The sequence below is a fragment of the Pleurodeles waltl genome, chromosome 3_1 (assembly GCF_031143425.1).
Source record: "Pleurodeles waltl isolate 20211129_DDA chromosome 3_1, aPleWal1.hap1.20221129, whole genome shotgun sequence".
Classification (NCBI taxonomy): Eukaryota; Metazoa; Chordata; class Amphibia; order Caudata; family Salamandridae; genus Pleurodeles; species Pleurodeles waltl.
In genome coordinates, this window is record NC_090440.1 from 372690882 (window position 1) to 372704804 (window position 13923).

At 47.2% G+C, this 13923-nt stretch overlaps 1 protein-coding gene across 3 annotated transcripts in view; it reads left to right on the plus strand.

The window, feature by feature from the left end:
- PDE8A (phosphodiesterase 8A) overlaps window positions 1-13923 on the plus strand; it is a 2216737-nt gene that overhangs the window by 1372706 nt on the left and 830108 nt on the right. For all 3 annotated transcript variants that reach the window (XM_069222557.1, XM_069222555.1, XM_069222556.1), the window contains exon 12: window positions 11583-11660. In XM_069222557.1, coding sequence (XP_069078658.1) covers window positions 11583-11660 — 78 coding nt within the window. The remainder of the gene's footprint in view (window positions 1-11582; window positions 11661-13923) is intronic.

Below are 13923 nucleotides of genomic sequence, written 5' to 3' on the forward strand. Positions count from 1 at the left end.
GGCAATACGAGTTAGCATATCATGCACAGTACATGGCTGCCTTGAACAGGGTACAAAGTGCACATTGTACAATGGCTGATAAAATGTGCAGTGCGAACTCTGCCTTCTTAGAAGGAGGCAGTTGCTTAAAATATAAAAACAACGAGCCAAAAGCTGGATGTGCTAAAAAAACTATGGAAATTATTAAAATACATAGGCTGCAGGCCTAATGATAAATTAAGGGTGTCCAACCTAAGTGCTAAAGGGGTCCTACAGCAGTGTTCTTGTGAAAAGTACAATACATGAAAGGTTAAGTATTTTGCAATGCATATATGATGAATGTATGTACTAGCAATGTGGTGTTTGCAGGTGCACAACACAGAAAAGCTACAGTACTAATCAGTACACATAGGGAATGTGTGTGCTGAATGTATGTGCAACTGTGAGGGTACAATGCAGGAAGATAACAGTACTGAAAAGAGTGTGTGCTGTGTTTATACACTGAGTGCAAGTGTACCTGCCATGGTGTAATACATGGATGACCCTGGGTTCCATTTTGGAAAGCCCAGGCCTGCCTTGTCAAGACATAAGGTTTGGAGGAATCCACTAGACAGATTTGTCTATTGCTGCAATCCTGTGAGCTGGTTGGTGTGGGGACTAAACCCCAATAATCTCCGGAACCTCATTATATAATAAATGTCAAAATGTACCTTAGTTCAGCTCCACAGGGCATTTCATTGATCTAGCTGCAAGAGAGTACCCTCCCATTTAATACTCAAGTTTAGCGGAGAAAAATCATAATTAGTAACTGGGATCACTTGCAAACTGCATCCTAGATCAATATTAAGTTTAAAAGATTGAAAGCAGAATTATCAACATGAGCATCACAAACAAATTTGCATATTTTGCCATAAAGGCTCAGATACAAAATAGGGAATCACAGATCATAACAGAATCCCTAGTTGTTCAATCTAATTTCTGATTGTCCATTTCAAAGATTGCTGACAGTATCCTAAGTAAAGAAAATCTTCAAAACCAGGGTTTTTTATAAACAATTTATGCATATTATTTTATAAAACTGCTAATGCTCATTGGCAAATCAAAAACATTTTTGTAAGTTTGTACGGCTCTTAACATTAACCTATTGTTAAGGTAAGAGAAATAATCTGCTTGCTTCCTCAGCAACTGCACTCCAGAGAAGAACAGCTCAATATGAAATATTGTTTCAACAATAGCGCATAGAATTATATTCTGCTACATGCCTGCATCAGAACTACCAAAGTAAATCCTTCAAAATGATACATTAGGTACACAATGAACATTTCAATCATAATACATGCTTTCTAACACTACAATACATAGACGTCATTGTTCCTCATGGTCTGCGGAAACTGTAGGGAAAGAAGACTTTTAGGTGGTTGCTAATTGGGAGCAACATGAGCAAAACACAAGCTGCATACATTTTAAAAATAATGGTGCAATATGAAAATGTGGCACAGCTATACAACATTATTAATTATGCTTCTATTTGAGATAATCGTTTCATTTTACGCACAAAATCATTACTTCATCAGTTACGATCATATGTATCTTTAAAATTTCCTAACTTGCACAAATAATATTTCACCCAAAATTGCACATCAAGAAAGACTTTATCAGTGGGCGACTGTAGGAAAGTGCCCCTTTGGCTGAAGCATGTATGATGCCACCCTGGGGGACCCCTCACCAAGCACATGCACACTGCCTTTGCAGCCACACAGGCTGTGTGAGGAGGATCCTCTGCAAGACAAATGCATGTGAGCAGGACTGAGGGTCAATGTCTGCTAGTATCTCTGCGTGTAAGGGTACATCAACCAGGGAGCAAAGGCCACCTGCCATGGAACGTGGAGCACCTGTGCCTACCTTCTTGCCAAGACCAGTATGCCTTGTCAGGAAGAGGAGAGCATTGGAGGGAGTGTGTTCCAGTGGGAAACCTGCTGAGAGGACTCCCGGCGCTGGTGTGAGGAGACAGTTGTGCATCAAACTGATCGTGCCTGTGTACACACTTGAAGTGGTGACCCCGGTGTGCCGGGAGAGGACTGCCATGGACTTAGTGGAGAATCGAGTGTCATGCACGGGAGCACAAATATCAAACCCTTTCCATGGTGTGGGGGAAACCTGCACGTATCACACCAACGGAAGGTTAAAGCACGCCCAACCGCTATTAAAGCTGGCCGCTCCATTCAGAAGAGAGTCTCCGTCAGCTGGGTGCTGCTGTACTTCCCATGCGCAGACCAGCTTGATCGAGTAGGACTGGAGCATTGGAAGTGCCCCCAGACGGGGCACCTGCAGAACGCTTCCTTGCTGCTGTGTCAGATAAGACTTGATACGGATCCGTCGGGCCCTGAGAGACTCGCTAGTAAAGGTGCTGTGGCGTCATAGACATTTTTGACTATTTCCTAAGAGTCAGAGTATGCTCTTGGGTAATAATCCTGGCCCCCTGATACACCTCCGTAAACAAAATTGTTGTCCAGAGATTTTCATTTTTGAGTTGTGTTTTTGGATCAGAAGCCTGAAGTCATTTAGCTTGGGTAGACATTGCTGATCCGTGCCAAATTTTTCTGGATGAAATTTTTCAAAAATGGCAGCTGTGTTGCAGTGATGATGTAATATTCAGGAACCATGAGACCTATATACTTAATTTTGGTGTCATAACAAATGTTGTGGGGGTCAAGTAGTCTAAAAGAGACCGAAAATAACTCCTGAGAGCAACACTTCTGCCATTTTCCAAAATGGCGGCTCTATTATGACGTGCTTTAGCCATCATATTGGTAATTTATTTTAATATTTTGTTTCAGGTTTCCCATTGATTCAAATGAGGAAACATGAGCGAAGCAGGTGGTAGCAGATGTGATAGCAGAGCATCTTTACCTCCTGACAGAGTGTTGCTAACTACAAAACATAAGGGCTCCTTCAACGAAGAAAAACATATCATATGCCAAACTAATCCGACACTAATCTGAAAGAAAAGCTACAGTCAACTGCGCCTGGACAGAAGAGAGTCAGATATTTTATCATTGTAACAACAAGTGCTACAGGTTGTATACGATGGAAAAAAGGCTGAAAAAAATGTTTAAAAAATAGCAGAAACCAGTGAATCACAACAAGAATATAAGGGGATCATTGAGACCCCGGCAGTGTGTGGCAATGTGTTGGCAATACCGCGAACAGGCTTGTGGTACATATCGCCACATTATGAGATTGGCGGGTTGGCGGCTCCAGCCAACCCGCCACTTCTTCACTCATATTGCCATGGCGGTATGAGCCGCCAGGCCAGAGATGTCCATCTCCAGCCCGGCAGCCGGCATAGTAGAGCCGGCGGCATTATGAGCCTGCCTACCACCATGGTTTTCGTGGTGTTTGCAGCGCCACAAAAACCTTGGCAGTAGGCCCTACCGGTGACAGGGAATTCCTTCCCTGTCACTGGTAGGCTGCTCCCCCACCACCCAACACTCACCTGACACCCCCATCCATCCAAACTCCCCCACCCCCTCAGATCTTCACACGCTTCCCCCACCCCCCCGATCCCCACACACACCCCGACCCCACCATACAAGCACACACCCGCAGACACGCACCACGCATACACCCAGTCACTCACACTGGCATACATGCATTCATACTCACACTGGCATACATGCATTCATACACAAATACTTCCAGACATGCTCACACACATTCGTTCAGTGATCACACTGACATACAGACACGCACTCACTTCATCATTCTTAATGCATTCACTCACATGTATACAACCATGCAAACAACGCACACAGACGCATTCACACACACACACTCACACATTCATGCACACACTCAGACACACACACACAAAACACTCCCCACCCACCTACCCCCCACCCCTGTCGGAAGCCCGACTTACCTTGGTCGATGAGGTCTTCCGGCACGGACCGGGAAGGGGCACTGATACCGCCAGCAGCACCCCGCCAGCAGAACACCACCAGGCTGTATTACTGGACATAATACAGCTGGTGGCGTTCTACTGGTGTGGCAGTGCTGGTGGTGGCAGCACCAGCTTACCACTGACCGCCAGTATGATCACTGTCAGATTTCCGCCCTTATGGTGGTGGAATTCAGGCAGTGCTCATAAAATGACAGACGGATGTTAGCCGTGGTGAGGGTATGTTGGACGGCCGTCAACGCGGCGCTAGGCAGTTTTTACCGCCAATGTCATTACGATGACCTAAGTCTTTTGAGAAAGCGACGACAACCGAACCAAGTGTCCATCCACTTAGAAGATCGGTGGCTACCCCTCGTTCACCTCGAGCAACTGATCAGAAAGCAGAGGATCTTCAGTGTGTTATATGTGGTTAAGCCAGAAAAAATGCCAGTGGGACCAATGAAAGAACAGACAAACAAGTTACTTAATTTTGGTAACAAATTATCTAGTTGCAGATTCCTTACCTTAGAATTTCCTTCAGGCGTCAGAATGGATCCAAAGATTCTTCTTCGAACAGTACCCTTGTGCGCCATCAGGTGCCCTTGGTAGACTCCTTGTACGTTGTTGGCGCAATGATGACGTCGTGGTTACATTTAGGAGCCATCCCAGCGCACTGACAATAGTTTTTTTTTTTTTTTTTGACTTTGCATGCCAGTAGCGTGGAGCCATGAAGAACACTGAGAATGGTCCGCAAGAACTGGGGCCCTGAAAAGGGAATCTCTGTCCCTAGAAATCAGTTTGAGTTGCGGGGAGGATGGGCGGGTTGGTAAGGAATCTGCAACTAGAATATGCCTCTACTATATAATTTGTTACCGAAGGTAAGTACCTTGCTCATCTGGTAGAGACTTCTAGTTGCAGATTCCTTACCTTTATTACAGATACCCAAGCAATACCATCCTCGGCAGTGGCTGCCAACCAATATCATACTAGAAAGTCCTGCAGGACCGAACAACCAAAATATCAGTCTCTGCGGACCTGGCTGTCCAGCAAGTTATGTCTTGTGAACATGTGCAGGGATGCCCACGTTAATGGAACAGGGGAGACCTATGGGCTGCAGAAATTATTCTGCCTTCCAAAGGGAGCCCATGCAAAGGGTTCTGCAGGCCTGCCATTGCAGTCTGCGTGAAACTGGTGCATTCACCTGTTTTCATTACAGTTCACTGGACCAGTTCACTGTAAGTCACCCCTATGGTAGGCTCTCTCAGCCCAGAGGGCAGGGTGAAAGTACCTGTGTGTAAGGGCACCCCTGCACTAGCAGAGGTGCCCCCACAAGCTCCAGATCTATTTTCCTGGACTTTGTGAATTCGGGGATACCATTTTATGTATGCACTGGACATAGGTCACTACCTATGTCCAGCTACATAATGGTAACTCCGAACCTGGGCAGGTTTGGTATCAAACATGTCGGAATCATATCCCAATACTGTCACGACCTTCTCGTTGTCTGTGTCTGTGGCCCACTGGAAATGTGGCGAGGTCTTGGTTCTTATAGGTTCTGCCTTGACCCAAGTAGGGGCAACCCTTTCTGGTAGCCACGGTGCTGCTGACGGAGGGAACGCCAAAGCAAGTCCGTGCCCTCCAGAAGGAGTCCCCAAGGGAAAAAAAACAAAAAGGGAAAAAACCTTGAATAGGAACTCCTGGAACAAAAACAAAAAGTAAAGAAGAACAGGAGCGAAGATCACCACCCAAAGGAAGTGTTGCAGCGCAAAGAGAACAGGAATCACACACCTTATGTACCCAAAGAACAGGAAGTGACCGGCAGGAAGTAAAAGACACCATATTGGATTGGGAACATGACATAGAAATCCATAGTAAATGTCACCATGTTAAGTAAGGTTCCAAAGGCATGCAGGGAGAAGGAGAAAAGAATCATGGACATGAAATAAAGGCATAAAATCAGGAAGAAACGAGGTAGGCAGAAAAGAAGAAAGAAAAAAGAAGCATAAGGTAAGTGGGGGAAAATGAAGGGTGGGGGGAGGCAAGAACTAGCAGGGGCACGTTGCGCCTTTAATGTATCGAGGACCCATGCCCACTTTGGGGCCTCAATAAAAATTGTAAATTGCAGGGGTGTTGTGCATCCTGCGGCCGCGTCCCGAGCTGGATGATCGGCTCGACCACAGCACGCGGCGTGACAAATACTGCTGCAAGTATTGGAAATATGATTACATGCACTCTGTGGGCTCTTTAGAGGACCCCTAGCATTGCTACCACCAGTCTTACAAGGTTTTCCGGGCAGCCCAGCTGCTGCCACCCCTCAGGCAGGTTTCTGCCCTCCTGCTGCTTGATCTGTTCAAGCCCAGAAAGGCAGAACAAAGGATTTCCTTGCATATTGTGTCTCACATCGGGTCGCAGATGGTCAGTGGTGTAGGAGAACCACCAACAAGCCTTGGCAAATGCAAGAGGAGCAAAAGAAGAGTTGCAAGGCTGAAGAGGACCAGCAAGGTCCAGGGGACTTGACACTTCGAGGGGAGTCTTGGCTGACCCTCAGCAGTCGGGAGAGTCACCAGACATTGTCGCAGCCCCTACAGGCAACCCACTGGCAGCAGGCACAGTAAGTTGCAGTGAGGCCCAACAGGCACTCCTGGAAAGGCATCCCACATCACCAGAGCAGCAGAGAAGAGACTGTCCTTGGAAGGATGAAGTGCACAGAGCCTCAAGATTCCTTGGAGCAGGAGACTACAAGCCTTGCTTGCTGCAAGAGTTGCAGTGCACATGGGTACTGTCCTGCAAGGAGAAGCAAGGGCTCACCATCTCCCAAGTTGGACAGTGGGCAGAGAGGACCAAGGGGACCATGCCAGACTACCACCTGTGATGCAGGATCCACGTGACTCCAGAGGAGAGCAGATCCACGCAGCAGGAGGAGAAGTAAACGATGCAGAGGAGTCCTCATGGTGTCTTGCATGTCGAATCTGGGCACCCACCTTCAACAGAGTCCCTAAATAGCCCTAAACGGGGGTTTGCTCACCTTGCAAGGTGATCTCCTATCAGGAGGGGTCTCTGACATCACTTGCTTGACCTGGCCACTCAGATGCTCCCAGGGGCCTGTTCAAAGCTTGATTTCAAGATGGTAGAATCGAGTGGCCACCTGGAGGAGCCCTGGGCACCACACCTGGGGTGCTGATGGACAGGGAAGTGGTCACTCCCCTTTCCATTGTCCAGTTTCCCGCTAGAGCACGTACCGGAGGTCCCTGGGCTTGTGCAAACTGATTTTATGCAAGAAGGGCTACAAATGTGCCCTCCAAAGCAAACTGGTGGCTTGGGGAAGCTACCACTCCCAAGCCTTGTAACACCTATTTCCAAGGGAGACGGTGTTGCCTCCCTCTCCCACAGGAAATACTTTGTTCTGCCTTCTGCCTGAGCTGGTCAAACAGCAGGAGGGCAGAAACCTGCCTGAAGGGCTGCAGTAGCGCAGATGCCTGGAAAAGACTGCTAGGAGCAATACTAGGGGGTCCTCTAAGGAGCCCCTAGAGTGCTGGAATCATGAATCCAGTACTGGCAACAGTATTGGGAAATGATTCCAACATTGTTGATACCAAACATGCCCAGGTTCGAAGTTACCATTATGTAGCTGGATACAGGTACAGACCTGTATCCAATATATGGGTAAAATAGCATCCCCACTCTTACGAAGTCCAGTGAAGTAGAACTGGAGTTTGTAGGGGCTCATGCAGGGGGGCAATCGCACACTGGAACCCACACCCTGCTCTTTGGGCTGGAAGAGCCTACCATAGGGGGGACTTACAGTGCCCTGGTGTAGTGACCTACACCAAAAGTTGTTTTCACGTGGTGAAAAGGTGCAAGCACCTTTTCACCCAGGCTGCAATGGCAGGCCTGCAGACACATTTTTCCATGGGCTCCCATGGGTGGCACACTGCATGCTTCGGCCCATGGGTAATTACGAAGTTGGCTCTGTATATACTATTTCAAAGTAAGAAATAGTGTGCACAGAGTCCAAGGCTTCCCCTTAGAGGTAAGATCGTGGCAAAATAAGATAATTCTAATGCTCTATTTTGTGGTAGTGTGGTCAAGCAGTAGACTTATCAGAGGGTAGTGTTAAGCATTTGTTGTACACACACAGGCAATAAATGAGGAACACACACTCAAAGACTTACTCCAGGCCAATAGGTTTTTATATTGAAAAATATATTTTCTTAGTTTATTTTAAGAACCACAGGTTCAAGATTTACAACACTTTAAATGTAAGTTACTTTACTTAGATACTTTAGGAACTTTGAATGAAAACAATATGTACAGTCTTGGTAAAAATGGCAAGCTATTTTCAAAGTGGACACAGTGCAAAAATCAACAGTTCCTGGGGGAGGTAAGTAAAGGTTAGATTAGGAGGTAAGTAAAACACTTACAAGTCTCAGTCCTGGGGCAAAGGAAGCCCACCGTTGGGGGTTCGAGGCAACCCCAACGTTACCACACCAGCAGCTCAGGGCCGGTCAGGTGCAGAGGTCAAAGAGGTGCCCAAAACACATAGGTGCCTATGGAGAACAAGGATGCTCCGGTTCCACTCTGCCAGTCCTCGGGGGGCAGACCAGGGAGATTTTGTAGAGCACTCCGGGGGGGACGACGACACAAGTAGGCACACAAAACACACCTTCAGCGGCACAGGGGCGGCCGGGTGCAGTGTGCAAAACAGGCGTCGGGTTTTGTATAGGTTTCAATCGAGAGACCCGGGGGTCACTCTTGCGGTGCAGGCAGGCACAGGGGGGGGCTTTTCGGGACAGCCACCACCTGGGCAAGGCAGAGGGTCACCTGGGGGTCCCTCCTGCGTCGAAGTTCGGTTCCTTCAGGTCCTCTGGATTCTCTCTGCAGGCGTCACTGTGGGGGCTCAGGGAGGTCGTCTCTGGTTACTCACGGGCTCGCAGTCGCCGGGGAGTCGTCCCTGAGGTGTTGGTTTTCTGCAGGTCGAGACGGGGGCTTCGGGTGCAGAGTGTAGAGTCTCACGCTTCCGGCGGGAAACGTGAAGTCCTTGGAAGTTGCTTCTTTGTTACAAAGAAGTAGCTGGTTTTGAACAGGGCGGCTTTTCACAGGAGTTTCTTGGTCCTGTAGTCCAGGGCAGTCCTCTGAGGCTTCAGAGGTCGCTGATCCCTGTCGGATGCATCGCTGGAGCAGGTTTTCTAAGTTGGAGACAGGCCGGTAGGGCTGGGGCCAAATCAGTTGTCGTCTTCCTCATTCTCTGCAGGCTTGTAGGTCAGCAGTCCTTCTTCTTTCTTCAGGTTGCAGGAATCTGATTTCCTGGGATCTGGGGAGCCCCTAAATACTGAATTATGGGGGGTGTTTAGGTCTGGGAGGGCAGTAGCCAATGGCTACTGTCCTTGAGGGTGGCTACACCCTCTTTGTGCCTCCTTCCTGTGGGGTGGGGGCACATCCCTAATCCTATTGGGGGAATCCTCCAAACTCAAGATGGAGGATTTCTCAAGGCAGGGGTCACCTCAGCTCAGGACACCTTAGGGGCTGTCTTGACTGGTGGGTGACTCCTCCTTGTTTTTCTCATTATCTCCTCCAGCCTTGCCGCCAAAAGTGGGGGCCGTGGCCGGAGGTGCGGGCATCTCCACTAGCTGGGATGCCCTGGGGCGCTGTAACAAAAGGGGTGAGTCTTTGAGGCTCACCGCCCGGTGTTACAGTTCCTGTAGGGGGAGGTGAGAAGCACCTCCACCCAGTACAGGCTTTGTTCCTGGCCACAGAGTGACAAAGGTACTCTCCCCATGTGGCCAGCAGCATGTCTGGTGTGTGGCAGGCTGGCAGAAACTGGTCAGCCTACACTAGAAGTCGGGTAGGTATTCAGGGGGCATCTCTGAGATGCCCTCTGGGTGTATGTTACAATAAATTGCACCCTGGCATCAGTGTGCATTTATTGTGCTGAGACGTTTGATACCAAACTTCCCAGTTTTCAGTGTAGCCATTATGGAACTGTGGAGTTCGTGTTTGACAAACTCCCAGACCATATACGCTTATGGCTACCCTGCACTTACAATGTCTAAGGTTTTGCTTAGACACTGTAGGGGAATAGTGCTCATGAACATATGCCCTCACCTGTGGTATAGTTCACCCTGCCTTAGGGCTGTAAGATCTGCTAGAGGGGTGACGTACCTATGCCACAGGTAGTGTGAGGTTGGCAAGGCACTCTGAGGGGAGTACCATGTCAACTTAGTCATTTTCTCCCCACCAGCACACACAAGCTGTGAAGCAGTGTGCATGTGCTGAGTGAGGGGTCCCTAGGGTGGCATAAGACATGCTGCAGCCCTTAGAGACCTTCCCTGACATCAGGGCCATTGGTACCAGGGGTACCAGTTACAGGGGACTTACCTGAGTACCAGGGTTGTGCCAATTGTGGAGACAAAGGTACAGTTTGGGAAAGAACACTGGTGCTGGGGCCTGGTTAGCAGGGTCCCAGCACACTTTCAAGTCATAACTTAGCATCAGCAAAGGCAAAAAGTTAGGGTGTCCCAATGCCCTGTGTATCTAAGTACCATGGACTTATAAGGGGACACCAGTATGCCAATTGTGGAGTACAGAAAGGTCCAAGGTAACCATATTTGGAGGGAGAGGGCACAATCACTGGGGTCCTGGTTAGCAGGATCCCAGTGAAGACAGTTTAAGCACACTGATAGAAGGAAAAAAGTGGGGGTGACCATGCCAATTAGAGACTACTTTCCTACACACACTTCCATGTCTGTTATAAGGATTGTTTATTCAGTGGCTTTTTTTTCTGAGTACACACTAGGTCGAGCGCTGTATGTTTTTTTTCCTTGCTTTTATGGTGTGGGAGAATTGTGTGATACTGCTACGGAGGCAATAAATTACTTTGGTTAGTAATGCCTTGTGGTGCTGTGGGTGTAGCCTCTCTGACCCCTTTTGAGTATAGACTAGTTTTTCAGATCCAGACTGGTGCCTACAGTTATTTATAGAGTATCCATCGGAAAGAATGTTTTCATTCATGTGTGATATTTTAATGATATGGTTGTTTTTGCTTAACGTGTTCAGTCTCACGCCAAAATGTGACTCAAATTATCCATTAGAAGGAGTTCTCTCTCTATAAACTCATGGAAAATAAGGCTTTTTCTTATAATTATTGCTCATTTCTTTAGTTCAGTGTGTAACGGACCCCCGGAGTAACGGCCAGATTACAAAGCTGTCCTTCAGTTTAAGACTTATTGTTATGAAGAAGCCTCGTTCGCATGAATTATATAAAAATATGAATTTAAATATCTTTCACTGAACACTTCCCTCTGAAGCTCACTTTCAGTCAAGATCTCCTAAGGCTATTGGGTTCCACCTGTCATTATCAAGCGGAATATGTCTATAGAACTATAGCAGGGGTGAGGAAAAAACAACATCAAGGAAAGTTGCACAGGGAGAAAAATAGAATTACAGTAACAAAAATAATGATAATTCTGCATATATGGAGTAAACTTACAAAACCAGTCGAATAGTATTTTGATTATTTTAGTTATTCTGTGGAGCAATATCCACATATTTGTAACTGGTTAGGTGTTTCGGTAAATAGTTTAAAACGTTTGGTAAACTGTGAAATAATTATAATTAATTGGTAATTCTTGCTCTGCCACATGATCTGATTTTGTCATTTTTGTAGACTTTCAGACCTGCCGACATAAAGATAGACGGAAAGGTTCTTTAGATGTTAGATCCACCACATCACGTGGAAGTGATGGTAAGTTATCTTATTTTCAAACATTTAAAAAAATAGTACATTCGCCCACTGTATTTTTCAACTGTCAAAAATATAGAAAATCAAACATGTGCGTAGAAAATATCCAACCTTATAACCAGCCATGTTTGTAGATAGTGTTTGGCTTGATATTTGAAAGCGGCGGTACATTTGACTTGATATTTTAAAGCTGCAGTGCTACGAAGTTTTTATACATTCTTATATGAGCTCTGTTTAGTCTAAAACGAAAAAACTGTGCCACATTGTTTTTTAATTAAATAGAGATTGTTTCGTCATGTTTATTGTTAGTATAATGTTTTCTCCTTACTTGATTGCAACAACCATTTTACAGCTTTAAATCTTACACCCTCTGCAGTGGCCTTTCTAAAACAGGAAGTTTTGATGTGAACTGAATGCCTACCTGTGTATTTGTATTTATTAGCTGAGCAACCTCTTTTGGATTTACCTCATGCTACTATGCGTACTGCGAAAGTAAGCAGTACAAAGTTGGCTGTGAGGTGTTAACATTTGTTTCCAAGATTACTATGAGAGATGAGCTGCAGCAAAGGTTTCCTGCAAAATGCAACTGTGGAACCACACTTTTTCTTTTCAGGATACTAATAAGGAGGCATGCAAACACTTACTGTGAAGCGCCCCTGAATCAGGAGGAAACTGTCCCCAGAGTTTTTACTGTGGCTGGCCCATCTGCTGCTTAGCTTGAGTTAAGGATTAGTCCGCCCCTGGATGTGAGAAAAGTCATGCCATATCGTTGGAGGGGAAGACAGCGTGTGTGAATGTTATGTGCGAGAGGGGTCAGCTGTGTGAATCAAATCAAATCAGGGTTTGTAAGGGTCCTGTAAGGGTCTCAGGGTGCTAGGGGGGTTTGTCCTCTGAGCTTCAGTTGAAAAGCCAGGTTTTATGGCCCTTCCTGAATTAAGTCAGCAATGGTGACTGCCTGAGGTGCAGGGGCGGCAGGGTGTTCCAGCTCTTTGCTGCAAGGTAGGAGAAGGAGCTTCCACCAGCCGAGGCCTTTAGTATGCAGTGTAAGGTGGCTAGTGCTTGTTGAGTGGAGTGGAGAGGTCTGGTGGGGGAGTAGAAGGTGATGATGTGGTAGAGTTAGGCAGGTCCTAGGTCATAGAGGGCCTTGTAAGCGTGGGTGAGGAGTTCAAATTTGATTCTTTTCTCAGTAGGACACCAGTGGAGGTCTCTTAGGTGGTTGAAGATAAGTTTGCAGTGGGGAATGTCCAGGTTGAGTCTGGGGGAGGCGTTTTGGATGTGCTGTAATTTCTTCAGGTTCTTCTGGGAAGAGGATGTTTCCATAGTTGAATATGCTGGTAACCAGGGCATGGGTTACGGTTTTGCGGCAGTCCTTTGGGATCCATTTGTAGATCTTCCAGAGAAGTCGGAGTGTGTGTAAGCAGGAGGATGCAACTGAGTTCAATTGGTGGGTCATTGGGAGCGATGAGTCCTGGATGAAGCCGAGGTTGTATGCATGGTTTTTTGGGGTGGGGTTGGGGGACTGCTAAGGGTCGATGGCCACCAGGAGTTGTCCCAGGCTGAGGTGGATGTTCCCAGGGTAAGGATCTCGGTCAAAGTTGAGCTTGAGGCAGCTGTCCTTCATCCAGGTGGCAAAGGCTTCCATCTCATTGTGGAAATTCTTCTTGGCAGCAGTGGGGTTATCAGGCATTGAGATGATCAGCTGGGTATTGGCGGCATAGGAGACTGTGTTCAGCCTGTGGTTCCTGACGATGGATGCTATCGGGGCCATGTAGATGTTGAAGACTGAGGGGCTCTGGGAGGATCCCTGTGAACTCAGCAGCTAATCTCCGTAGGTTCGGGGAGGTGTGGCGGGAGTCTGACTCTCTGTGTTCTACCAGACAGTAAGAAGCGTAAGCACAGTAGGGTCTTTACGCAGATACTTTCTGTGCGGTGCCTGGAGCAGAGGGTGAGGTGTGAGGCCGTGTCGAAGATGGCCGATAGGTCCAGTAGGATGAGGACTGCTGTATGGCTGCAATCGTGGAGGGAATAAACAGCCATAAAAAAGGACCAGACAGAGCTCCCCAGCGAAGAGAACTCTTTGTCAATCCTTACAGTCTCCTCAACAAATGAAGGAGCTCAGCTTGTGAAACAGAGGGTGAACTCTTGCAAATCCACCCCAGCTCTGTCAGCAGAAAAAGCAGGTCACAAAATGACCAACTTTTTAACAATCCTGCCCTCAACCTCTCAGGATTCAACTGACCCGTCAGAATTAAGAACTACAGGGAAG